The 26,887-nt window shown below is 40.9% G+C and overlaps 1 protein-coding gene across 13 annotated transcripts in view; it reads left to right on the top strand.

The window, feature by feature from the left end:
* The first annotated feature begins 9,691 nt into the window (after positions 1-9,691).
* The window catches only part of kif1aa (kinesin family member 1Aa), an 81,598-nt gene continuing 64,402 nt past the window's right edge, over positions 9,692-26,887 (top strand). For all 13 annotated transcript variants that reach the window (XM_050054527.1, XM_050054530.1, XM_050054518.1 and 10 more), the window contains exons 1-2: positions 9,692-10,073; positions 12,582-12,750. In XM_050054527.1, the coding sequence (XP_049910484.1) occupies positions 12,645-12,750 (106 nt within the window). In that variant the 5' untranslated portion in view covers positions 9,692-10,073; positions 12,582-12,644. The remainder of the gene's footprint in view (positions 10,074-12,581; positions 12,751-26,887) is intronic.

Below are 26,887 nucleotides of genomic sequence, written 5' to 3'. Positions count from 1 at the left end.
TATATATATATATATATATATATATTCCCCTGAATCCTGCACACTGGACCTTTAAATACTGAAGGCAGGAGAAAGACCGTTGAGAGGCACTACAGGAGAGGAGCCGCCTCATCTCTTGTTATTTGCACTTTATGTTTAAAAATGTGATAATTGGTGGGTTTAGCTGCCTTGGGCAAACTCATCACTAAAAGTGTGTAAAATCAAGCATACAGCCATTAGATTTCCATTGACAAACATTTGCACTAGGTTTTAATGTTTGTCAAAATGAGTCAAGCTCCTCTGCACAAAAATTCCCATTTCCGATGTTACAAATAATTAAACCTACCACGTAGCCTTAAACCATCTTTTTACTTTGCACTTGTACTTACCTACTGGCAAAATGTAGATGAACCTAACTCACTCTCATATTCCTACATAAAACCTGCCTCTGCATGGGACTACATACTTGTGTAATATACTTGAAGTGTCTGATACCTGTAGACACAGAGTAAAATAGGTGATATTAAAGATCTCAGCACTAAAGTTTTGTAAAAATGGAACTGGGTTAAGAAAGCTGGAGCTTCGTACTGTATGTGCTGGCGACGCAGGGTCACCTGGATTGGCATTATGCCGGTCTGTGCGGATGTTACAGCGTCCTCTTTGGTCGATCTTTTCTATTTGAAGTGCTATGTGTACATTTGTACAGAGATATCCAGAGCTGAAGGGTATTTTTCAGCCTGGATCCTATTTTCCCATGTGTGTGTGTCTAAGTGACTGATGGGAACAACGTTTTTTTAAGTTGGTCCAGTGTTGTAATCAATGTAATCAAATGGGGCATGCTCACACCATTCCTTTACGTCCAATGAAAGTGTTTGTTTTTGCCACTGACGGGCACAGATTGTTATTACGAGTGTCTGACAAGATTATTGAAAGGATCCCTACAGAGACAGACGTTCTTGTGAAGGAGTAAATACCTTTTTGTTTATCCGAAAAAGCCCCTAAATCACCAAACCCACCAGACTCCACTTAAATAAACAGTAAATGTATCGTAAAACACACTTTATTTAAAGGCAACAAACTGCTAAAACCTGTCTAGGTTAGCCTTTCCACTGTTCCAACAATCACCAGCTCTGGTTTGGCTGAAATAAACCCTTAATTTACCCATTGGTGGGTTTTGGGATGGCAGTTTTGGGGCTGTTTCTGGTTCAACAAAAAGGTTCTAACCCTTTATGCAAACAGTGTTAGATTGTTTTGTTTAGCCACTGGTAAAAGAAAAGAAGCTTTTCAGAATACGTGACCTCAATAGTTGCCGTCTTACGCAAAAGACATTAAATAGTCTAGGTCTTTGTCAAGTCATCTCTTACTCGTAGCTGAAAATCTTGCAGCAGGATCAGAAAGAGCTGATTCCAGATCTGCAGTTGCCGGTAACTGTCTACCTACAGTGAGTGAGCCACAGGAGGGCATGTGTCTGCCTCAGGCTGGACACCTTAGTCTAAAGGACTGTCTTAAAGTAATAGAAATGACAGACCTGAGTTTCTATGAGGAAGTGTAGAAGCAGCTGTGTCAGAGGGAGCAGACTGCAAGGAGGGAAGGTGGCTTCTAGAAATTATTTGTGTTCAGCTTATACCACATGCAGTAATATCTCCAAGGTGATATGTGAATGGGTGAAAAAATGTAAAATATGAGCTTTGTTTAGAAAAGAAGTGTTTTTCAGATGAAACAGAACCCTATGAGATTGTAACCAAATAATATCCTGGCTACACCATTGGGTGGCAGCAGAGCGTCATAATGCAGGTGTCTCCTGGTATCTGCTGTCCCAACTACACTCTGCAGACAGCTGCAGCTCAAAATGTCCACATGGACTGTATGTGTTAAAAGTGTTGCACATGACACCTCAAGATTTCACTATATGTTTACCCATAAAAAATATGACATCTTGGGTTTGAATTTTACTCGACTCGAAAGTAAGAGACACAACGTAAGAGAAAATGTAATCACAAAATCTGATGAGTCATGTTTTGTTTTTCAGAAATGTGGCTGTAGGTTTCCATTCCTGGACTTTAAAGACTTTAAAGCCAATACCCTACCTCTGACATTCGCTTTGACTTCAGTATGAACATTTCTGCTGCACGCTCAACATCACACTTACACATTCATTTACAGCAAAACAGAGGTAGGACATCAATGACTTGGGTCATGTTTTGTTTTTCAGATAGGTTTCCATCCCTAGAAAACAATTGTCAAGGTTTATTAGGATTGAACATAAGTCTTAACACGTAATGCTCTACCCATGGATGGATTACTGAATGGGTCTACCAGACACAGGCCCAGGGGCCCAAAGTATCATGGTCCTTGATCCAAACCAGGAGGAGACTCAAAATGACCACAAAGAAATGTAAAACAAATACAAAGAGATACAAAACGACTACGAAGAAGTGCAAAACAGCTGCTTGCTGCAGCTTTTCCATATACCATCTATTGGTGTGTGGACAAGGGAACTTACGGCCTGTGTAGCTTTGGAGAAACATTTATTGTAAATTGGAAAGACGAGAACTTTGCTGACTTGTAATGATTTGAAATTGTATGGAAATTATGTACTGCTGTATTTTAATATATGTATTTATTTTTGTATTACTACTTATTTGTCAATTATTGTGCTGGGTTGGGGGAAACACATATTTGTTAAATTGTTAATGTATACGTTTTATGTTAATGTAATAAATCCAATAAAAAGAGGACGACAGAAACTACGCCTTTCCAGCATGATACAAAGGCATACCGCCACAAAATATCGTCCCTCTCCGTCCAAATAGTGCTTGAACATCATTTAAAATTTTGTCTGCACCAAGTTAAAGAAAGACACTGAATAAGTTAATGAAAAGCACATTTGCTGTGTTTTTGTGTTACAGGACATTAAAAGTACGTTTTCTAGTCTATTTTTGTCTTTTCAAAATGACCAGAAACAGAGGTCCTCACATGGTCAGTGTCCACTGATGGTCCTCTGTTTGTCCAAGAGGTATGTGCGTGTGTGTGTGTAAGGGGCCGTACACATGAAATGCCAGAGTGATGCTGCGGCAGCACGCGCACTTTCACAAGCACCTTTTTTTTTTCAGGGTGCTACAGCTGCGTCCTGAGATAAACTGAGTTTCACATTTGGAACACAGCAGCGCGGACTGCATGTCATGTGATGAGGACCAACCAATCACAGCCAACAGATATATTTCCTTTTTTCCATTAATAATAGTCTGTGTTAAACATGGAAAAGTTGATCATGTTAGTGCAGAGCTGCCAGATCTTTAAATCTGTCCGGACACAACCTGCCGCCGCGCTCTTGAAAGTTGGCACAGAAAAGGTGCAAGAGTAGCACCTGGTGCCCGACCTTGTGTTTTCCAGGTGGTTGAAGTACGGCCCCTCATGTGTCCAACATTCAAAAAACTAGGCTATCAAGTTAAGTCAAAATTGGATAAATAATATCCATCCATTGGTGACGACAGCATTTTTAAATTTTGTATTTTTAATTCTTGCATGCCATGTGTGATTTTATTTTTATTTGATTTGTTGAAAATCAGAAATATGTAATGAAATAGAATTCACTGTATTATTCTGAGAATGTTTTCCACTCAAAAGTAGCAGCTTTGTTTTCACTGGCCATATTGAGGGGATTATTATTTATAATTTATAATTCAGTTTGTGATATTCTTGTCTCTGTTGTTTCCATGTCGAATGTGATTTAGGTGGGCCTTTGCTCTTCGTGCTGTGATAGACACACACCAAGGGCGTCTCTTTAAGAAAACATGTCTGTCACACTAGGCTCAAGGCAACCGCTCACTCAACCAATAAATAATTCAGGCTCCTGTGCCACTGAATTTAGACATGGCAGAGCAGAGCGAGGAGGCTGGGCAGAAACAATATCACCGCTCCTCCTGCATCTTCCTGTAGTGGACGCCGGTACTTCTAAATAATCAAAAGACATTTCCCTTTTACGCTCTGAGCCTTCAGCTTGGCCCACTTTTAAAACAGGGAGGACAAGTGTATATGGGGGTACCTCATCTAGTATGTGGTGAATCATGCCAGTGACATCATCCTTTTTAATCTGGTATGATTCATACACACTTCTTATAGTTTATGTGTGGTGTTTTTAGGCCATGGCTACTCTACAGAACCGTATGTTATTTCTGTACACGGATTAGACCTTGAAATCTTCATGCTGATGAATTAAATAAAGCAATTGCATCAGATAGGAGTGGAGGAGACAGAGTGGGCCTTAAGAGAGATGTTACACGTCAGGCAAATGTGTCCATGAGAGAGAGAGTAAGCAATAGGAACAGTAGGACTGTGCAAAGAGCAAGGTCACACAACACAACTGCATTGTGTTTCACGCGGGCTGAAACCTGAGCAGCAAGTATCCTTCAACCAGATAGAGAGTTCCTGTTCACTACCCTTTATTGCTGCTAAACCTCATGTGCAGTTGACGCTGTATTTTGTCTTAAAGGTCCAGTGTGAAGGATTTGGGGGACATATTGGCAGAAATGGAGACTATTTTCTTTAGTGTATAATCACCTGAAAATAAGAACTGTGAGAATTAGCCATTTATATCCTCATAAGGAGCAGGTCCTCGTCTATGGAGATCACCATGTTGCATCAGCATGTTTCTACAGTAGGCCAGAATGGACAAACCAAACACTGGCTCTAGATAGAGACATTCGTGTTTTTGCATTTTCGGGTCAGCCACCGTAGGTAGAAGCTCCTTTGCAAAGAGCAGCACTGAAAAATACAGATTTTTTTTTAAAAAGTAAAACTGCTTTACTCTGTGCTTTTACTGGTTTTTATTACCGGGTTCACTGGGTGATATAATAAGTATATTTTCTTTAGTGTACAATCACCTGAAAATAAGAAGTGTTGTGTTATTGTTACCTTAGAATGAGCCGTTTATATCTACATAGGGAGCGGGTCCTTGTCCACAGAGATCACCATGTTGCACCATGGACACATTTCCCCTACAAATACAACATGCTAATGTTATTAGCATGAGCCTATGGTATTTTACATTGTATAAATTAGCCTAGTAGCTAGCAGAGATTTCCTCTACTCATATGAAGCTAGGGACAACAGCAACATTTAACAAATGTTACAAAATCCACCTCCATTACGGCTCTCGACTTACACTTAACACATTTTCCAAACAAATATAACATGCTAACATTATTAGCACAAGCCTGTGGCATTTTACATTGTGTAAATTAGCCTAGCGAATATATGAAGCCAGGATAAATCACGCTCAAGACGTAAAATGCTATTTTGTGGAGGCTTTATTGTCTTCACAATTTATTGTTTCATATTTGTGAAATTAAAGTAAATAAAAGCTTTGTCTCCACTGAGGGAAATGATTTCACCGCAACGTGTAGGTACACTTCTGGGAGGTGCACATCAGGCTATGGCAGGGGTGTCCACACTTTTTTGAATGGGGGCCAAATAAAACAACGTGGAAATACCTAGGGGGCAACTGATTCTCGCATCAAATGGGTTTTAAAAAAAAAGTGAGACAAATGCAACCATTTTTATCTTTTAATGAACTATTACTATGTGATGTCTGTCTAGAAACTGTATGATAGTCCTGTCATTGTGAGGCGAAGGGTAAAAATGCCAAGTGAGCTTGCTCTATTAACCATTATTGTGTAAAGGGCCACATATGGTATATTTTGAAAGTAAAGTCGAGGGCCGATTAAAATTGGTCTGCAGGCCCCCGGGCAAGACTCTGGACACGCCTGGGCTATGGTGTAGTGTAGGGTGTAGGCTTTACGTCAATACATTGTTGATTCGACGCAGAAGTTATAAATCCCACTTAAACAGGGCAGGGGAATTTTCAGCTGGTTGCAATCTGCAATCCTATCTGCTAAATCTACCCAAATCTTTCACACTGGACCTTTAATACAAGCATAAGGAAGTGCAAGAAAACTGATGCATGGCACATAGTGCATCTTTGCAGAAACATTAACTTTCGAGCAAAACAGAATCCAGACTGAAAACGCTAATATGGTATACGTCAGAATTTTATTTCAAATGGAGTTTTATTTTATATTCTTTTTAAGGACTGTCTTTGTTTTTAGTGTTCGCTTTTATTGCTAGTGTCTGTGTTTTATAGTAGTTTTATTTCTGGGGTGTTTTTAGTGTTTTGTGTTCATGTGTCTTCTCAAGATGATATTTATTTCTGTATTTTGCACCTGAGATCACTGAGAAACACTCTTATTCTGCTCTGCACAACACATGTGTCAAAATGACAATAAAGCTGCACTGAACTGAACTGAATCGTTTGTCTTCAGATGGATAATAGGGAAAAGAAAATGTATTGATCTGAAGACAGCAGCCTCTTTAGCTGCCAAACCATTACCGTCCTGTAGTGTGCAGGTCAGGTCACTTGAACAAGGACACACTGACATTATTAGGCCTGGTAACTCCCATCTCTTCAATCAGCTCAATGACTGTCTGAGAGCTTTGCTACAAAAATATCTCTCCAGACGTTGCGTCTCATCTTCGCCTGTTTACACTCTTTTTAGGTCTAATATTCACAGGCTGAACTGTAAATGCAGATATATTTCTCTCTGAAATAATAGAGCTCCCATTAGAATGATGTGTTTTTCTTCTAAATAAATTGTTGTTTTGCTAAAAGATATAATAAAATTAAAGCTAAGGACCATTTTAAAGAATGTCTAAATTCAAGTTATGTTGCTTCTTAAATCTCAAAGGTGTAAGTAATGAAATTAAAGATGGCTGATTCTCATATAGCTGCTTCAGTTTCAGGCGTGTGGTATCCTGCATGCTGGGACCCATGAATATAACGTAGCCACACTATGACAAATCAAAATGTCTGCTGTGAAAAAGGCCTGTAGGAATCGTACGTTTACCATTTAACTTTCAGTATTTGCTGCAGTAAACAGAGGGGGCACAACTGGCTACAAAACCTGCAAACTGCAATGCAGACATCCTACATCACTTCAGAACGAGGCATTCAGGAACACCACATTTTCAAAGGAAATGTGATAATAGTTCTGTTGTAATCCTGTCTCTGTGGCCAGACTCTGCTCGGAGATGCTATATTGTGTGCTTCACTGAACAGACAGTTTCCATGGTGCAAAGACCTGCTTTGTGCCAGTTTGTACCCCCTCAGCTTGATGTCCCTGGCCTGACCTACTAAATGCTATTCATAAGAAGTGTTTCCATTGTCCACTGCATTCAAAACTCTCCTGTAAGTAAACTATGCTGTTTAAACCCCTTTAGAAAAACTACTGTATCCCAGCTATCTGCTGAAGAAAAAACAGATGGTGCTTAATTTACAACACAATTCCAATGTTTTTTTATCTGTGCAAAAAAAAAGAAGAAAAATACAGATGTTTGTCGATACACGCAAATGTACTTCAACATTTGTCCTATCAAATAAAGGCAAGAAAATGTTGAAAAAAATCATATAATAAAGTCTAAATATTTAAAAAAGTTAAACTAGAGTTGGTCCAGGAAAAAGTCATATATTTGGGGTCATCCAGTGGCGCTGCCGAGGGGTGGCCAGTGGGGGCCACAGGCACCCTCATACAATTGCTGGCTTTGCAGGTCACATATGCATAACATGGGACGCCTCTGTGTGGTGCTGAGTCAGCCTGTGGCCACCTCATCTCAGTGCGCACCATGTTACACATGCCTAAGTCCAATGGGATGCTCAAGCAAGGGTTTGAAGGGTGCCTTGAAGGTTGGGTGGACCAGAGATAGTGAGCCACCCGTTCCACCTTGCTTAGGTATCGAGGATCCAGGGTGTGTTAGGGCCAAGCCTACAGCTCTCTCTCCTGGTACTTAACTGAAGCACCAGGAGCCTTTATTGATGATACAAATTCATTAAAACCGCAACTTGATAGCCCCAAAACAGGCCCCACTATATAGACCCTTTTACTGTTGGAAAACAGTGTGATGTTTTATGGTGGGCGGGGCTTAGCTGGAGGCAAAACAATTCTCCACAAACAACATTAAAACATTAGCTAGCAACTTCTGTTGGCTTGTTTACAAGAATGGAGGAAGATATTGCCAGTGGTGCATTCAGAAATACATACTTGAGTGCCGTAGCACACTCAAACTGGACCGTCCATAAATTCAGAATGCTGTTGGTTATCCAGAGCACCGCGCTCTCGGAGTGGCAGAGAATCTTACAAAGGAGGACGACACTTGGATGGTTTCCTCCAGTTTGTTTTGCTATCGAAGCTAATGTTAGCTAATGCGCTAAAAAGTTAGCATTACAGAGAAATCCAATATTCCTCTTAATACCTCCCCAGTTTCTGCTGAGGTGGACATGATAACCCTTAATACACATAACGTTATTCATCCCTACAACAGGAAATACTTTTCCCGAACCTGATTTGATGATGGTCTCCGTCCAGTCCTTTCGTCTTATCGCTTTTAACCATAGTTGTCTTCATTTTTGTTGACGGGCAGTCACGGCTGGTATGTGATAAAATGTAAGTTTTGAGCCATGACTCCTTCTATTCTGGCTCCCAAAAACACAACAAGACGATATTTTAAGACTCCTGTGGTTTTCTCCAAGTACTCCGGCTTCCTCCCCCAGTCCAAAGACATGCAGGTTAATTGGGGACAAAATCGGGGAGTGCAGCAAAATGCCGCCTGCCTACTTTTGTTTATACAGAATGTGCCTTTTTCGGGGCAATGGGGGGGGCGTGAGCAAGTAACAAAACATGTAGCTCAGCGTGTGACATAAACAGTGACATGGGAGGGAAGCCGCGGTTGGTCAGTCTTTGGGTGATTTTCTCATAAGTCGGCCCGTCCTTCACTGTCCCTGTCATCTGACGGTTAATGGCCTCTTCGTTTGCGAGGACAAGGAGGGTGCGCAATGTCTCCCCAGTTGCTCATCTTTACAGTGTTTTTCAGGTTTGTGTTTCCCTCTTGCTACTAGCTGCTCATTCTTGCTATCAACTGTTTCCTGTTATTCCACCGCCAATGGGTCGCACGTGTGACATCATCAACAGCTCCTCCCACAAGTCATCAACAGCCCCTCCCGTGGCGGAAGGGCGCCTCGGTCTGTTTAAACCAAAAAGGTTCTGCCAATATGTCTACCCTACGAGGCGGAAAATTGGGCACCTCGGATCAAGTCGCCAACTCTGTGTGTCTAAACGCTCGCAGCTTGCCGGCAAAACGGCACAACATTCGCTGAAAATCTGGCAGTGTAAAAGGGGCTTATATGTCAGCCCTGTGATAGTCTGGCGACCTGTCCAGGATGTACCCCGCCTCTCACCCAATGTCAGCTGGGATAGGCTCCAGCCCCCCCGCGACCCTCAAGAGGATCAGCAGTTACAGAAATGAATGAATGAATGAATTTAGTTACTGCTTTTATTTTTTGTGTGCCACCCCAAGAGTTAGAGTGCCCCCATGTGGCCACCCCTGTGAAAAATTTCTAGGTGCGCCACTGCTGTCATCTGCTTTCAAAGAGGGCAGAGTGTCAATGAAAGGCACCCACATTTTCTGAAAGGCTGCAGGTGCTATCTGCTTTTTGTTTAATGAAATAAAAATTATTAAAACAACAGTTTTTATGAAAGGTGTTATAGGAAGGATACTAATCTTGCTCCATGGTCTTCCTCCCTCCCTGCCTCCCCTCCCTCCTCTCCTCCCTCCTCCTCTCTTCCCACTACTGCATTGATGCTGTTACCTCCCTCGGCGGTGATGTCACCGGCTCAGTGGAGCTCGAGCATCCTTACCAAAGACAGCCAGACAATAGGGCCATTTTGACCGCTTTGGGGTGTGAAGAAGCGGCCGAGCATCCAAACACAACCCACCGGCCACCTTCCTTTCCTTCCCGGCTCCCCCCACACCGACGAGGCAGGGCAGAGGGGGGTGGGTTGGCGGGTACGAGGACACCGTCGCGCGGTCACCTCCTCAGCCCTTCCCGTTTTCATGGAGAGGAGAGGCTGTTAGCAGGGGCAGAGCCAGACCTGCTGGAGGAGACCAGAGGAGGTGGAAGGAGCTCCGGAGCTGGATAATAAAACAAGACGAGCACGACAAACACGGTCTGTGCACGGGAGCAGGACGGTAACGGCACTGCGGAGGTACGGTGTTATTTTTCCATTGGCCCGCCGGTAATAACGAGGCAGTCTGTATTTACTTAGTGTTAAATCTCCTGGGAAGAGATGAGCATAGGGTGCGGCCATTTAAGAGGCTGACAGTGTTGAAACACACAGACAGAATGACATTTAATCTGCAATGTAACGCAGCACAGCTTGTTATTTTACAGCTTAAATGATTTTATAAAAATGTTTTAATTCTGGGAGCAGGACGACAGCATTTAAAGCTCTGTCACTGGGTTAAAGGACGAGACGTGTTGCTACAAATACGAGCTGTCAGGGTTTATAACAGCTCTGAAAATGACGCAAGAAGTATTTTAACAGAAATTAAATACAGCAGTGAAATATCAGTTTCAGCTGAACCAAATTTGGGTCTTCTAGGCTGCGTTTACCTGCAGTTTAAGGCTTGGTTGTCATGCCCAAAAGCCACCAATTACATAATTTATTTTTTGAATGATAAGGTGATATCAAACTGTCGTCATGCTCAGATACACACCAGCATGGTTTATTACATTAGCCCTTTGTCACCGGGAAAATGGTGGCCGCCCAGCTGAGCTGCATCATCAGCTGATTGGTCTGAGCATCTGTATGAGAAGATTATGAACATGCATGTTGATGGAAAAATGATATCCACAAGTTTAAGCACTGCTCTCTATACATATGATATTCTGTTGCAGTGGGTGCACATAAAACAAGTAATTTAACCATCATTTCAGATGTCAAAACAATATTAATTTTGATTCATGTTAGTCTGTTTTCTGTTATTAATCCCTGTTATTTTTCAGGAGCCTTTGCAGCATGGTTGCACCTTAAAAACCGTAATGCTGTTTCTCCCATTGTTACCTGCGTAAATCACCAATGAATCTGTTTAGGGACCAGCTGTAGAGGGTGTACCAGGAAGCAGGGTGACACAGCAAATTTACAGCACTCAATTATGATGAGACACGTCTGAGTCACATTGGAACTGAATATTGATCCCCAAATTCTGGGCTTGAATCAAAGCAATGACTTTCTCTTCCTGATACGCAATAAATTAGGATAGCTTCATAATATTCGCAGGCATGCAGTAAAAGCTATCTTACTGCTCACTGTTCAAGCTTATTGATAGATGATTGTAATTTGATCGTGATGAGTCACGCTCGCTCTTGATACACTGAAGAGATGACACCACACGGTAAAATCACACAGTGATTTCATGTTCATATTCAGTCTGTTAGGAGACAGCATGACGAGTTGTTCCCACTGAATGGAGCCACATCCTGGATTTGTGGCTGGTTTCAGAGCCATTGTCATCCAGAGAAATAGTCTGACATTTAGCTGCTGCTGCACTTCTTTTGTTGCTGCTAGCTTTATTATCCATGTCCCCTGGCTGTAGCTGACCATGCATGGTCTTTTCATGTTACAGCCACACAGCCCTGCCCTCCTCTTTGTGCTGGCCACGTCAGCCGTAAGGTCTAATATTCGGCTCTTAGAATTTTTAACACAAATGTAGAAAACGGACCTCGGTTTCTGTGACGTGATACAACATATGTAAAAAAAAAAAGAAAAAGGTGGCACAAGTCGGGTGCAGCTGATTTTGATTTGATTTTTATTAAAACCTCTTTTAGCTCACCAGCTAATCTTCTGAGAGTCCACATTAAAAACATTTTAGCATACAGTAACTCATAAAAAATTCAACGCATATCATATACATACACACGTACATCCTACATGCATTGGCACATACTACATATATACATTTTCATCTACATGTAAAGCTGCAATGATTAATTGATTGGTTGTCAACTATTAAATTAATCACCAACTAGTTTAACAATCGAATAATCGGTTTGAGTAATTCTTCAGAAAAAAGTCAAAATTCTCTGATTGCTTCTTCTTAAATTTGAATATTTTCTGGGTTTTCTGGGAAACACCGGGTTTGGGAAACACTTATTGGCCTTTTTCACCATTTTACAGACAAAACAACCAATGAATTAATCAAAAACAATCTTCAGCAATGAAAATAATTGTTTGTTGCAGCCTCATCTACATGTGCTCGCATACAGTCATGGATGGATTACTGGATGGCCCTACAGGGCACATGTCCAAAGTGTCCAGAGGCCCCCTGGTGCCCTGAACCATTGATAAATTAACACATACTGACCAGGAAGAGACTCAAAACAACCACAAAAAGATACAAATGAACTGCAAAAAGGCAAAATAACTGCAAAAAAAGGACAAAACAACCAAAAAAAGATGCACAGTTAACTCAAAGAAACACAAAACGACTACAAATGGATGCAGAATCGCCTTTTGCATATCTGTGCCTAGGGGCCCATTTACTTATAATCTGTCCATGCATACAACACCAATGCTCTACAAAACCTTCTGACAATGCAAAAACCTACTGCAATGATACCTACGTTTGAATCTTAAAACCTTGCAATCAACAGTCCAACTGTTACATACTGATAAAACAAGGAGTTGTGTTTCACCATCTGCTTCCTTCTACAGAACCTGCAGGCCCTTCACCTGGGCACTAAAGAAGGCACCCCAAGGTGCTAGGACAAAAGCACCATGGCAGGGGCCTCTGTGAAGGTGGCGGTGCGTGTCCGCCCCTTCAACTCAAGAGAGATGGGAAAAGAAAGCAAATGCATCATTCAGATGTCTGGAAACACCACCAGTAAGTATTCTGAGAAGAGTTTAAAATTCTCTAACAGTGTGTGTGTCATTATGTGTACGTGTTTTTATTGTCGTAAATTTAGAATCAAACAGATTGCAGGAACAGTTGGGTGTCAAAAGTGTAGAAAGTTATTGGCAGATGGCACCCAGCGAGATGTCAGCTTGAGCTGGAGATCCTTCTTCAACCAGAAGGAACCTGTTCAGGCTTCATTGAGCCATCGGTTTTTGACAGATAACTCATAAAGCTCGCAATAACTGAAGTGCATTGTGGGTATTCTGCTTTTTCCTTGGCTTTGCTTTTGTGATAAAGCATATATCAGTAAATTACTTCGGGATGCTTGAGTAATTGTAGACAGCAGAATGAACACTGAATTGTTTGCCACGGTCATTCGACTAGTTCAAAATAAAATGGTGATTGTTGTTGGTTGTTATGGTGACGACACACAGCAGTGGGGCTGTAAAGTGTGTCACACTCACTACTAGTTTGAGAGCTCTGATTTGGCCTACTGTACACACTAAGCCGGTGTTTTCCTTTTGACTGTCTCTCACTGATGCTCATCATGGAGCCGAAGCCCAGATTAACAGAGATAGTGCAGAGAAGATGCCTCGTCATGCTTCGTACTACTCCACCACTTGCACCACAACGTTCACAGTTCTTTGCAATGGCAGCAGTAAACATAAAAATGGCCGCTGCTTTGACCATCCTGCTGTCTTGATTCGGGATGCACGATATTGGATTTTTTGCTGATATCCAATATGCCAATATACATGTAGACCAACTTTTTTGAACGATACCGATATTGATATGTCCTAATTTTAGTGATCATCGAGTCTCTTCTTCAGTGGAATTAGCATCATATTATGCATGTATACTCTTATTGTGACGGCCCACCAGCAGATGGAGACATGAAATACGATACTTTTCAATGTATGAAATATTCATTCATTGTGCAAATTAAGAAAAAGCATCTTGGCCAATTCCGATATTTCCTTTTAAAGCCAATATCGGCTGATACTGATGATGTACTAACATTATTGTGCATCTCTAATCTTGATGTGAATGGGAATATCCATTCTACTCTAATTGTTTCTATGGGTGAATTCTTTATCACAGTGTCAAATCATTGGTTGTTTTCTTTTTTATTAGGTTACAGTCACACATGAGTGAAATTAACACTGGCGAATATTACGTGGAGTTAACATTGATGAACTGTGAAGTCACAGTCTCAACCAGTAACGGAGGAACATGTGTTGGGGAGACATTGATTGTTGCTGTATTGTCTGATATATTGGCCATTAAAAGTAAAGCTGCCCCATATGAGAGATGCTGTCTGGCTGGTAGTGAGTCTGGAGACAGGCGTGGAACATGAAGACTAATGTACCAAAAGCATCATATTTCGTGGTATATTTGTCAGCCCACTTGCTAACATTAGCTAGTGGGCTAGCTTTTATGTCCATCACATCAGGCACTGCCCACACGCAGCACGAATATCACCTTGGCAAGTAAGCGTTCACAGGTATATCCACTCATGCAGTAAACAAGAAAGTTGGTAATATCCAAATACAAGGTTGGACGTAACACTGTGGGATCAGCACTTTGACTTTTTGTCCATCAGGTGGATACATGTTGGTAATAGATAACAGACCAGCCAAATAACTGTCCCTATAGCGACCATGTTGAGTTTGTTCTCTCAGTTTGCTTCTGCTTCTCCAGTTTGACGAATTAATGGGTTCCAGGATTTATTTACTTGTGTTGTTTACCGTATGGCTCCTCTGTGACGTCACAAACACACAAGACTGACAAAGACTGATTGCTGACATTGACGTCTGATAAATTCCCTTTTGCATAGCGCCAGGAGTGACTGTGCAAATCTCCTGTGAACAAACAAGACCAAGACATGTGATATGGGCAGGAAATTTATTCAGAATCAGATTTCATTTTAGAGAGATTGATTATTAAGGTACAATAGGAGAGAGGAAAATGTCACATTGTTGTCTGCAAGACTGACAGTGTCAACTACAGCAGGGTTGATCTTTTCACTCACTAAATAAAGCCAACAATAGAGCAGTTATCAAAATGAAATCACCTGCTCAGGAAACCATGCTGTAGGTGACATAATCCTCCTGCATATTTGACCTGATATTTATTTAGGGCAAGGCCTGTTGTTTGCTTTTGTGGCCAGATTAAACCAGATTTAAAAATGGCTCCTTATTCAACATTTTCAGCATTAATCTTTCTATTCAAATCTGCCAGAATGCAAATACATTTTCCAAGAAGCAGAATGATTTTGTCCATATAAAATAACCCATGTGAACATTCCGGAGTGTGACTTATTGTGTGCTTACGTCTTGCTACGGTTAAGTTCCCTGCAAAACCTACTGTATTTGTTTTCGTGGCCATATGCTGTATGTTTTTGACATATGTCGTTCAGAGCACGCCACATTCCTCGGGTTATACAGTGCAGAGTGAGGACTGTGGTCGAGAGGAGACTGGAAAGAAACTCGATACGTAGTCTGCTTAGGAAGGTAAAGCCATTTGTCAATAATGGATGAGGCTTCCTGAAATATTTACCGTTTGGCCTAATTTAGCTATCTCCCCCTCCTTCCTCATGTCATGGGTGACTAGACAACAAGCTGGGTGATTTTTTTGGGCCGTCTAATTTTAACTGTGTGATTTGTTGCATTTTTTTGTAGATTCCTGTTACGCAAACACTTACAATCATATAACTGGTTCAAGCTTATAAAGAGTCCCTCCAGGACGTCACCGCATGGGACTACATTTTTGTTGACACCTGCAGTACGAGTGGTGTCATTGCCTTGGCACGGAGCTTCTTCTTCTGTCTCCACAGCAGTGGACGATGAGTAGTTTGCTGTCAGCAGTGTCTCCTTTGGCTGTGTAAACCCAGATCAAAGGCACTGTCATCCACAGGGAATATATTTACCTCTAAAATGTCCTTGGAGACTTCCCGTTAGATTTAATCTGTGAATCTGAATTTTTCTTATCACATAAAGTGGGTCTGTTGTTTTTAATTAAGCCCTGTATCCAAGTACATGTGAATTTTGCTGCCATGCTACCATAATAATCAGTATGGTGTTTGCTTGTCCTTTGCTTTATACTCATTTGAGCAGGTTCTGTTTATCCACTGCAGTATTTGCTAACCTATATTCTTAAAGGAACAGTTCACCCCAAAAATAAAAATAGATCTTTTTGACACCAAAACAATCCATTTATCAATTTAGATTGTTTTAGTGTGAGTTGCAGAGTGTTGAATATATCAGCTGTAGAGATGTCTGCCCTCTCCCTGGAACAATGGAGCTGGAAGGCACTCAGCTTGAGGTGCTTAAAGCACCAAAAAAATATATATATATTTGAAAAACTCAACAGCAGTGTCCCTTTCCAGAAATCATGACCTGGTTACTCAAGATAATCCACAGACCTTGTTGTGAGCAGTTTCATTTCGTAGCTGTTCTTTCTACCGACCTACACCTACCAATGGTATCTCCGTGCAGAAGGAAGCGTGCATCTACTTATGGAGTCTTGTGACAGTGCCAGATGCAAACATTAATGCCGTCCTACTCGACTGAGCTGTAACGTTAGCTAGCTCAGTGATGCTAGGTGAGCTAGCAGTAGATCAGGGGTTGGGAACCCATATGAGGCTCTTCAGCACCTCTCTAGTGGCTGTCAGTCGCTTTGACATAAAAAAATCACACGAAAATGAATATGTTTTTTTTTCATTCATTTTCATTTTTATTTCAAAGAAATTCTTACATTCTCCAGTTTTAAAAATGTGAAGCCTATGCACTGAATTAAAAAAAAAAGTTTTAACATTTCATCAACTAAAATGTGTCACATATCTGTGACCTGGTACCTTTTCCTCTAAATTTTGCCAAACCTCAGTCGAGTCTTGGCCTCCTTAGCTAGGCTAGCAATGCATTTCAGATCCATAAATATCTGCAACAAATCTGAGTGGACAGATTTGTTTGCTTTCAACGCCAACGCTGCAAACTTAAAGTTCCAAATAATCAGAAATAACCCTCTGCAGAGGAGCCACCTTGTGGTGAATCAAGTTTTTGAATGCTCATTCATACCTATTTGCAATGCCAACAGGCTAATTTAGACTTAATACCCAGTTTAACCGTAAGGCTCAAATGTGTTTTGCAGCTCCAGGCAGATTTTTCAAAATAATTTTTGGTCAAAAAATGGCTCTTTTGATTGTTCTGGTTGTTGACCCCTGCAGAAGATGGATGCTTCCTTCTGTGCAGTGATAGCGGTTGGCAGGTCTAGTATATCTCCAACACTCTGCAACTTACACCCAAACTATCTAGACTGATAATAGCACTACAGGTAAGAGGCAAAATATGTATTTTTGATTTCTAAATCAACTGCCTTTTTAAAAAGAAGCCAACATAAAAGTTTTACCATACAAACTGTATTGTTTCTCGGTACACTGTCACCCAAAAAGTTGAAATTTTCTCTGTAGGGGTGTCGGTGGCTTAGTGGTTAGAGCATGCGCCCCATGTACAAAGGCTCCATCCTCACCGCAGCGGCCAGGGTTTGACTCCGGCTTGTGGTCCTTTACTTTGTTGCTCTATGTCTACTACTCACACATGTGTAACAGAACTTTCTGAACGCTAGTTTTCCGCGGAGAGTTTTGGGAGCAAACTAGTTGATGTCTGTCAGCCTTAGCATGCTTGTCAGCTTAGCCTGGTTAGTCAAGCTCAACAGACAACGATTTGTGTCTAAATGTACGCCGAAATATTTCAACTTAAGTCAGAGATATCTGTTTAAACACTTACATTTACAACGGCATCACCCGAATGTGTCAATAAGCGGAGCAAGACAAAAACAGACTGGAGTGCATGTCCTTCTCCCCACAGCAGCCTCACAATGCAGATTTACACAGTGCCAAAATAGTAACTAATGCCAACGTGTCACGTTATATGCAATCAAAATTGATTAATGTTTTTTTTTATTGACAATATGCCAGTATTTGAGTGCCTCTTACTGCATTTTTTTCATTTTTCCTGTTGTACCGAAAATGTACCAAACCTTGACCCCAAAACTGAGGTACATTCTAAACCATGAATTTTGTGTAGCATTGCACCCCTAACATGTCATATAAGTAACACAAGACTGTGCTAAAGATCTTCTCAAACCCATATCAAGTTAAATCTGGAAGTTCGTGGGCTTGTTTTCCCCTCTGTGTAAATCACCTCTACAACCTGGTAAATTGCAGTTAAAGTTTAAGGGAAAAGAAACATTGCAGTGGACATTGTGACATACTAAAGCCCCCAAAACTGATCCCTTTACAGACAAAAGCAGGTCTGTATGAACAGATTTTAGTGAGGCCTGAGTCACGATTCTGTTTAATTCATCTACCTAAAAATCCAGAAATTAAGCTGAGTTTATCAATTTGTCAGCAGTACTAGAAAATGTCTTGTTGGTCCGTCCCACACAGAACACAAAGCTACTTTCAGTGAGCCTGCAGGTCTTTCAGCAGAGCAGATTGTTCTCTTCCAAACTGAGTCAATGGCTCTGGATGTGGACTGGAGGATGTGAGCGGGCTGATGTCATAAAAAAGCCCATTGGTTGCAGTGTCTGGAGGGGGTACAGAGGCAGGGTACAAATGCCCCCTTGTGCTTTTGTGGGCTGGACTGAGGAAAGGAAGAAGAAGAAGGAGTGGGGTTTTTTGTGTGTGTGTCTCACCGTCTGCTTTGTGCTCTCTGACACTCATGTGTGGGTCAATACCCCAGTTCCCACAAAGCAGGAGAATGGCAGTAATCTTGTTGTTTGAGAGATCTTCCCTCCCACGCTGACCTTAATTAAGATGCAGGGGACGGAGCAGGAGGAAAACAGGCCTCTCTTGAGGAGTCTTTTGGGTGCACAAACTTGGTGCAGAGATTTAGATTTCTGCAAGAAGAAAAACAATAACATGAGAAGGGATATGAGAAGTAAGGCAGGTGACATTGTTTTACTGCTCTCCTACACTAATGACTGGTGTAAAATCTACAGACTGATTAACGAAAACAAAGCTGAAATAATTCACTTTAGAAGTTATTTTTCTACCCTCAGCACTTACCAGTTTAAAGGAACACTTCACCCCCCAAATGATCATTTGTATATAAATGACTCACCCTGTGTTACGCTGAATTCAGAAAGAAATTTTTGTTTTTCGCACATGCCTCCACGATGAACGGAGAATCCAAAAACTGAGAAAATTCTTGATTAATTGAAGTCATAGGGGTTTGCGTTTGACAAAACTATACTCACACAACTCATGCAGTACAATCCAAGTCTCATTGATCCACTTCTATGTTCAGTACTTCCCAAACACATGCATTTTCACTTAAATGTTACTACTCAAAACACATCTGCACAAACAGTGCAGGCACGCTACTTGTCCATGCCTGATTATGCGGAAATGTTTTTAAATAGTTAGGTATATTTCTGTGTATACTTAACCATCAGAGCTTTGCAATTGTATGCTGTCATATTATATTCTGTGTGTTTATGTAAACACACTCACCAAATGGCATTTATTTGAAAATTGAATGTACTCATGCAGCTTCTTTTCATTTTTAGCACAGTTAAGGACCTCATTAGCATAATGTTTACGTCTCCATCATGCTAATTTTGTCATAGACAGTGCCTCTTGGAAAGTTTTGTGTCTTATAGACTTAGGCTTTACAAACTCAGACAGAAGTCAAGCATAAATCAGCAGACAATGTACCACCTACAGTCACTGCTGCTGCTGAATATAGCATCTACGTGGCTCTCCTCCAGTCTCTGTCAGTGGGTTCACATCCCCTCTGCCTGCCAGACCTGCTGACGCAGCCACATTTCCTCTTCTATTGACTGGGGCAGGTCAGCCGTGACAGTCTGACCAGCATCACTCAGTCACAATTATGAAGACCCGGCAGCTATGACAGAGACAAACATGGAATGTGCCGTAATAGGTGCTGAAAAATACGATGTTTAACAGCTGAAATTTAAACTAGAGCAGATCATCACCATTAAGGATAAATAACTTGGGCATCACTAGCTATGTTTCCATCCAAAAGTGATTCAAATCATTTGGAAATGCACATTAAAAGAAATACGAATCCTGTGTGTTTCCATTAAATGTACAGACTTTGGTGAAAACTACGAACCAACCAACAAGCATGTAAATGCTACGTCAGACTTAATTCGAACGTAACTGTTTCCATCCCCCGTTTTGCGAATCAGCATTTTTTCGAATCAACCAAAACCCGGCTAAAGCAAGCGTATTTTAGTTTCAAATTTTGGCGTTTCCATCATAATTTTCCGATGCGATACTTCTAGATGCGCATCTAAACAGGCTGATGGAAACATGGCTACAGACAGTGATTACAATGAGCAGTGGGGTAGTTTTACAAAATACTGCTATATTAGCATATACTATACACTATTTAATATATATAGTATACTAGTATACTATACTCATGTACTGAGTATATACTTGATGAAAATAAAGTGAGCACTATTTTCACTAAGGTATACATCAAAATTCCAACATACATTTTTTGGAAGTCAAATCCCATTAATTGTCAATTATGAAGTCAGTCAGTGGTTTAAAAAGTTGTTATTGAAAGCTTGCCCTGGAGCAGTGGTTCATAACTGATGTGGGAATCAGTAAAGTGCTCGATATATTTATTACTGAATACAGAACATGGTGCTTATCTAATGTCAATCACTATTTACAGTAGAAATTAGCGTTAGTTACTTTGGGCAGCACGTAACCTCACAGAGATAAAGAGAGGAGCCATAGCGTTGATATTTTCTAGCTAACAATAATTCATGTCATCTTAAAATGTCAGCAACCAAACTATCCTTTTCTAAATTTCTTTAACGTAACCACAGAAATAAGACGGAAGCAAACATCGCTAATGTTGATAATGTGACATTAGGCTCACATGTGGTTAAGGTTGCAACGGTATGAGATTTGCACTGCACGATAACCGTCTCAGAAAATAGCATGATTTCACTGTATCACGGTATTACAGAATTTGTATTATCAGTCAGAATGACCCGTAAAGGAAAGAAAATGGAAGCGTCATTGTTGGTTAAACAAATGTTTTATTAATGGAAGTATGTGTAAAAAGTCTCCTCTTTGAAAATAACTTAAATAAACTGGAGGGTCAACATCCACGAAACCGTTATATTGCTGCAACCCTCGATGTGATTTTATTCAATGTAATGTCTCAGTGAAGATTGTGACAGCCCCCCAGCGACATCTTTTAACCCTCCTCAAAATTCTTTTCAGCTTAAGTATAACAGGATAAAGAAAAAGCTGGCTGAGGTTCTGCCATGATCTAAGCTCACTCAACTGTTATTGGAGCAAAGAGGGCTAATTATGCATAACTTTAGCCTTAATAAAAACTGTTTTTTGTACCAGGCTGTAAACATGTTTATTTCTGCTCTCTGTGGGGACTGACTTGTTTTGGAGCCAGCCTCAAGTGGCCAGTAGAGGAATTGCAGCTTTAATATCAGATTTTGTTGTTGTTGTTGTTGTTGTTGTTGGCTCTTATAAATAGAAAATTACATTTAGCATATATAAATGTTTCCCACTTATTTTTTCCTTTCTCTCAAAGATGTGATTTGTGTAAAAAAAATCAGTGGGATACACTTGAACTAACAAATAGAAGTCAGTATGGGCAAACAATGTGCTGATTAAAGTGTGTTTTCACTCCTGACCACCTCTGGTGAAGGTTTGTGAGCACGCTGCCAGAAGAGAAATGTTGCTGTTGTATCCCGTATAATTACGTTTGCCCCCCGTGACATGACTTCCAGCCCTGGCGTCATCTATAAACTCAATGCCTCGTAATTAAAGAGCGTTCCCACCATAAAAAGAGGGGACAGGTAGTAAAAGGGAGCATGATGAAGATTGGAGACGTGCCCTGTGTGCGTAACAGGCTGCTAAAACTGGCCTCAGATGGAGGTTATTCTGACACGCAAATTGTGACCACTGAGGACGTCACCTCAGTTACTGAGTGCAATTAAGACAGGCAGCCCTGCCCCACGTCTCACTCTAACACTCATATATTCTGTCAGTCACTGCCACTTTATAGTAATTACTTTATCTGAGAGCCCGGCGCTTTCCTTTCCGGTGCTGGGGTATGTGGTGGTGGTGGGGGGGTCCGTCTTGTATGAATCATACCACAATCAGAGATGAGTAAGCAACAAGATGATGTCGTACTGCAGAGGCTCTGCTTCTAGGTAATAGTCAGATGTTGATTTATTTTTTGTGTTTGAGGTTTGGTAAAGTAATTCATGTCTCCTTTTAAATTGGGTTTATTCAATGGCTTTCTTCTGTTAAAGACTCCAGATTTTATGGAAATAGGTCAGAGTATGTTTTGTTTTACGATGAAAATCAATCAATTTCTTTCCTGTTGTCACCATGTGGCAGCTTGAGACCTTGTGGAACTTTCATTTATTGTCAGACTGTATTAGATATTAGGGATGGGAAAACATTTTTTAATTGCCTGAATCGATATACTTCAAATTTTATTGCTTCACTTTAGTCTGTGAAGAGGTCGAAAGAAGTGTAGAAAGATTCTTTTTCTTTTATTGCTGTAATCTATGAGTAAATTGACATCATATCAGTTTTAAGAAAAACAAAGCTGAAGCGAAAAAGCAAAGAATGGCAGACGGTCTAAGGATACGCACCTTTAGTCAGCGGCTGTATTAACTCGAATACAGTCATCTGACCCAGGACTGCCCCGACTCCCCACTGGATCAGCAAACTTTCTGTTGCTGCTGTTACACAGGTTGGACCTAGCACTGTAGCTGGCCACCAACCCACTGTTACCCCAGCACTGGGGTTTGCGCTGAGTCAATACGAGTTGCTACAGCTGCTACTGAAGGTCCGTCTCCAGGGCTGCGGCCTGCTCTCCTCTCAGCGATGTAGTCTCCTAGCGGCAGGGAGTGAGGCAGAGGGACCACGGGGTGCGTCAGCTGGCTTTTTGTCTTATTTGTGGTCTGATAAACAGACGGAGGGTAGGGCAAGGAGAGGTTCATTTATGTAAAACACTGCAGGGACAGATAACTACCAGTGTAAGGGTCCAGTGTGTTGGATTTAGGAGCATCTATTGGCAGAAATGGTGTATAATATTCATAACCATGTTTTCATGAGTTTATAATCACCTGAAATTAAGAATCATTGGGTCTCATTCATGAAACGTGAGCAGAAGGAATTTGTGTGTAAACTGTTCGCAGACGGAAATTTACGTGCGTGTCCGCATTCATCAACATTTTAGTAGCTCCGATCTTTTCGTAGCTACTAACAAAATCTACTCCTGCTCCTGACCACTCGTAGTGCTTGTGTAAATTTAGTAAAGCACATAAATATTGCTTGTCACTATTGGAAATTACAATTTTAATTTGTATTGCGCTCTGTTATGTACACAATACACAGATGCCTTTGAAACACGTAATCTAAACATGACAAAATATTAAAAATATAACACATTTAGTTAAATTAGTTGGCAATTAGCAGGTTTAAGATCCAGATTAGGTTCATGATTGTGAATTATCTATGTAAATCGACTCAGTAGATTACACGTTCTTTCTACATGTTGAATGATGATAATAAAAATATCCGTTAGGACAGCCGGATCACAGCCTCTTCGGCCTCTGTGCCTGGGTTCAGCAGGGGCAGCAGGAGCAGCAGGTGGTGGAGCCATGAAGGAGCACACACCAATTATTTGAGATAACACGTTTTTTTTTTCTTTTGTTTTTTTTTGTGTGGCTTTTTGATCATTTGAATGAATAAATCTGATTTGAAAAATGTTTAATTTACGTTGTGTAAAACAGAGCTTTAGGCTATTAAGATTCAAATAATTTGAAGACGATGCATACAAAACTGCTGTAGGCTATATGTTATCCGTATCATTTGTTAAAATAAATGTTAAATAGCTCTACATTCCGACAGCCATCACTGATTTACAGTTTATCCATTACGCACAAAACATCTCTGGTTTCCCGTTCCCACTTCATTCAAAACCCCACAAATGAATCTTCTGTTTGTTTGGTGACCGCTGTATTTTTTGTGTGTGTGCTTATGCGTTTCTTTGCCTCCAGTTTCATATCAACCCATTTACGCTTCACCTCTGACATGATTCTTTGTACTACAGAGACAACAATAAAAGCATCTGTTACCTCCCTCCAGGCCTTCTCTTTGCCTGTCCCTGTCACACCACTACTAACTGAAGAAAATAAAATGTTTCTTCTTAAGTCCACTTATTATCCAATTATTTCGATCTCCGCTTCGGAAAAATTCTTTCTTCTTTCCCTCTCTTTCTTTGCGCCATGACTGACAGGTCGACTGGATGCACCTACACCTCCTTATATGGTGGTCATTGGCTATTCATGGGCGGGGATTTATGCTAATTGCTGATTACCGGGAGTGAGCTGTCACTTTACGATGGATTGGCATTCGTGATCATATACACGTGTTTACGATCAAATCTGAGTTTCCCACGGTATTCCTGAATCTGGAGTAGGTTTTTAGTAGTGTAGGCTTTTATGTGCAAATCTACACACAGATTTACTCACTTTTCATGAATGAGATCCATTGTGTTTTCATTAGCTTGGAATGAGCCGTTCATATCTACGTACAGAGGGGTCCTATTTCATGGAGTTCGCATTGTTGTTTCTACAGTAGCCAGTATGGACAAACCAAACACTGGCTCTAGATAGGGCCATTTGTGTTTTTGCATTTTTGCATTTTTACGTTGGCCACTATGGGAGAAGTCTCAGTTGGCTGCAATCTGCAACATCACCACTAGATGCCACTAAATTGGACACACTAGACCTTTGAGTTCACTTCAAAAAGTATACAATTTTTATTCATTGATTTTAGAAATATGTCTCATGATGTACAGTTTCTAGAAGCAATGAATTCTCACAGAACGGTTTGTATGATATCCTACAAAAAATGCATGCACAACAGTTCGTATGATATGCTATGAAATGGTGCCTCACGAATGACGTTGGATCTGTAACATAGAGTTACATAGTTGACGTAAAGTTATGGAGGTTAGATTTAGGCAAGTAAAGTTACTAAGGTTAGGTTTAAGAAACATGGTGAGGACATACCTTAAAATGACTCAAAGTTCACATGGATCCGAACACGCGACTTCAGGGGCACGTCCCAAGAGAAAGTCTGGTTATTTGTGACCCATCCACCACCCTATCCTGCCTCCTTACAAGCGTTTGGAACTGCTTCCTCGCTTTCTGCCATCAGTGCATTGGTCATGTGATCGCAGCCTTTCAGTATATGTGGGATATGTACGAATTTGGGTGCATTGCTTTTCATAGGAAAGCATACGAAAAATTTGTGAGTACAGCCTGCTAGAAATGTGTGATTTGACTTTCTGTATATGTACAAGGGATGAGGGCGTACACCTCTATCTGTATCCAATTCTGTATCTGTGATATCAACCAGCTAAATTATCTGTATCAGTCCAGATGGATGGGGTTACAACCAGAAATGGGTGGGCCCTAACCAGAAGCTGTTTAAACCGGAACCTGATATGGGTTGATCAAGTAAGACATTGAACACAGCTACCCGCATGAGGATTGTCCTTCATCACGAGTATGCATACTGACACATTTTACTTGGATACTTGATTCGTCTGAGAATGTCTCCGCCCTTGTATATGCGTCGGTTGATCTATAGATAGGACAGGTGCAAAGCCTCTGTTAAGTAATATTTAATTTAATTTAATTTGTATTGTAAGTTTTAAACACCTGCATGGCCACAGCTTGATTTTTAAATGGCCAGCAACACCAGAGTTCACTGAAACGAGTAATGAGGGTGAACTCAACACCATCACTGCTAAATGTGATGAGGGGAGGGATTAATAGCTGTTGCTTGATTAATCTTAGCCGTCCCTCCAGGTCTGAGTAGATATTAAGGTCTAACTGAAATTTTCCAGCGATGTCTGATGTCACGACACATTACTGCAGGAGACCATTTGTGGCAGGAGGCGGCGCGCGGCATGGGAAATGAGCAGTATGGAAAACATTAGCTAATTAATGAAATTGATTCTGTGGCTGTGATTAGCAGCAAACCTCATATATTTCATGACAATTATCAGCCCGGAATACTCTGCTTGGATGAATATGAAAGAGGGCAGTGTGTGTAAACTGTAGTACATCTGTGTTCATTGTTGGCCATCTTCCAGAGCACCTGTCATAGTGAGCGATGGGCCTGAAACCGGAAACCCACGTCAGCCACACTGGCCTATATTTCATAGATCGAAACACAGTAGCAGCGTAGAAAGGAAATAATAGTGTGTACACTTACTTGAGAGTGTACTTAGCCCCGGGCCTTTCCCTCTATTATCGACCGCATCTGCATTAGCAGAGAAAATGGTGTCTGGAGCTCTGGGAGCAGGGAGGAAGCACTGTCATAGTTGGCATTACCAAACCACACCAGATTGATCTTGGGTGGGCATGCATGTGCAGTGGTATTCTTGATCTCCATACTTAAGGTTGATAGATGCCTGTAGAAGAAAATTAGTAATTTGCATTTATGTAGCTGATATTTTTACTTTAAAGGTATACTTTGCCTATTTCAACCAGCTCTGTATCGTAACAATGTTGGTAGCATTTGTGAATAAACTGTAGTAAACTTCCCTCCATCTTGCCAGCGCCCAGATCTCCCTGCTCATATTTTTTTTTGCATCATCTAGGGCTGTTGCTTGAACCACAGATTTTACTTCTGCCTTTTTGTATGCCCATCACAACGAACACAATGAGTATGGAAGCGTACGGAGAGAAAGATGCCCCTCTCATTTTACCTTAAATTTTAGTAAGAAACAAGTATATTACTGCATCTAGGGGTGTGCCATATCATCTCATTCACAATAATACTGGTATAACTTTTCATACTGTATGATATGAAAAATGAATATCGTGATACTCGCAATATTCCAACGTACACATTGACGTCATACTGTTAACCATGGCAACAACAAGCATAGCTGAAAGCGATATTATTACAGACTCTGCGTTGGATCCAAAAAGAGGAGCAGCTTCAGTAGTGTGGAATAAACTGTGGCGTCCTGAATGTTTTATGAACAGCCCCGGACTTCTCAGACTCTTTTAGTGA

This window comes from Epinephelus moara, chromosome 10 (genome assembly GCF_006386435.1).
Source record: "Epinephelus moara isolate mb chromosome 10, YSFRI_EMoa_1.0, whole genome shotgun sequence".
Taxonomy (NCBI): domain Eukaryota; kingdom Metazoa; phylum Chordata; class Actinopteri; order Perciformes; family Serranidae; genus Epinephelus; species Epinephelus moara.
The sequence above is the reverse complement of the archived record's forward strand: the minus strand, read 5'-3'. Positions and strand labels throughout refer to the sequence as shown.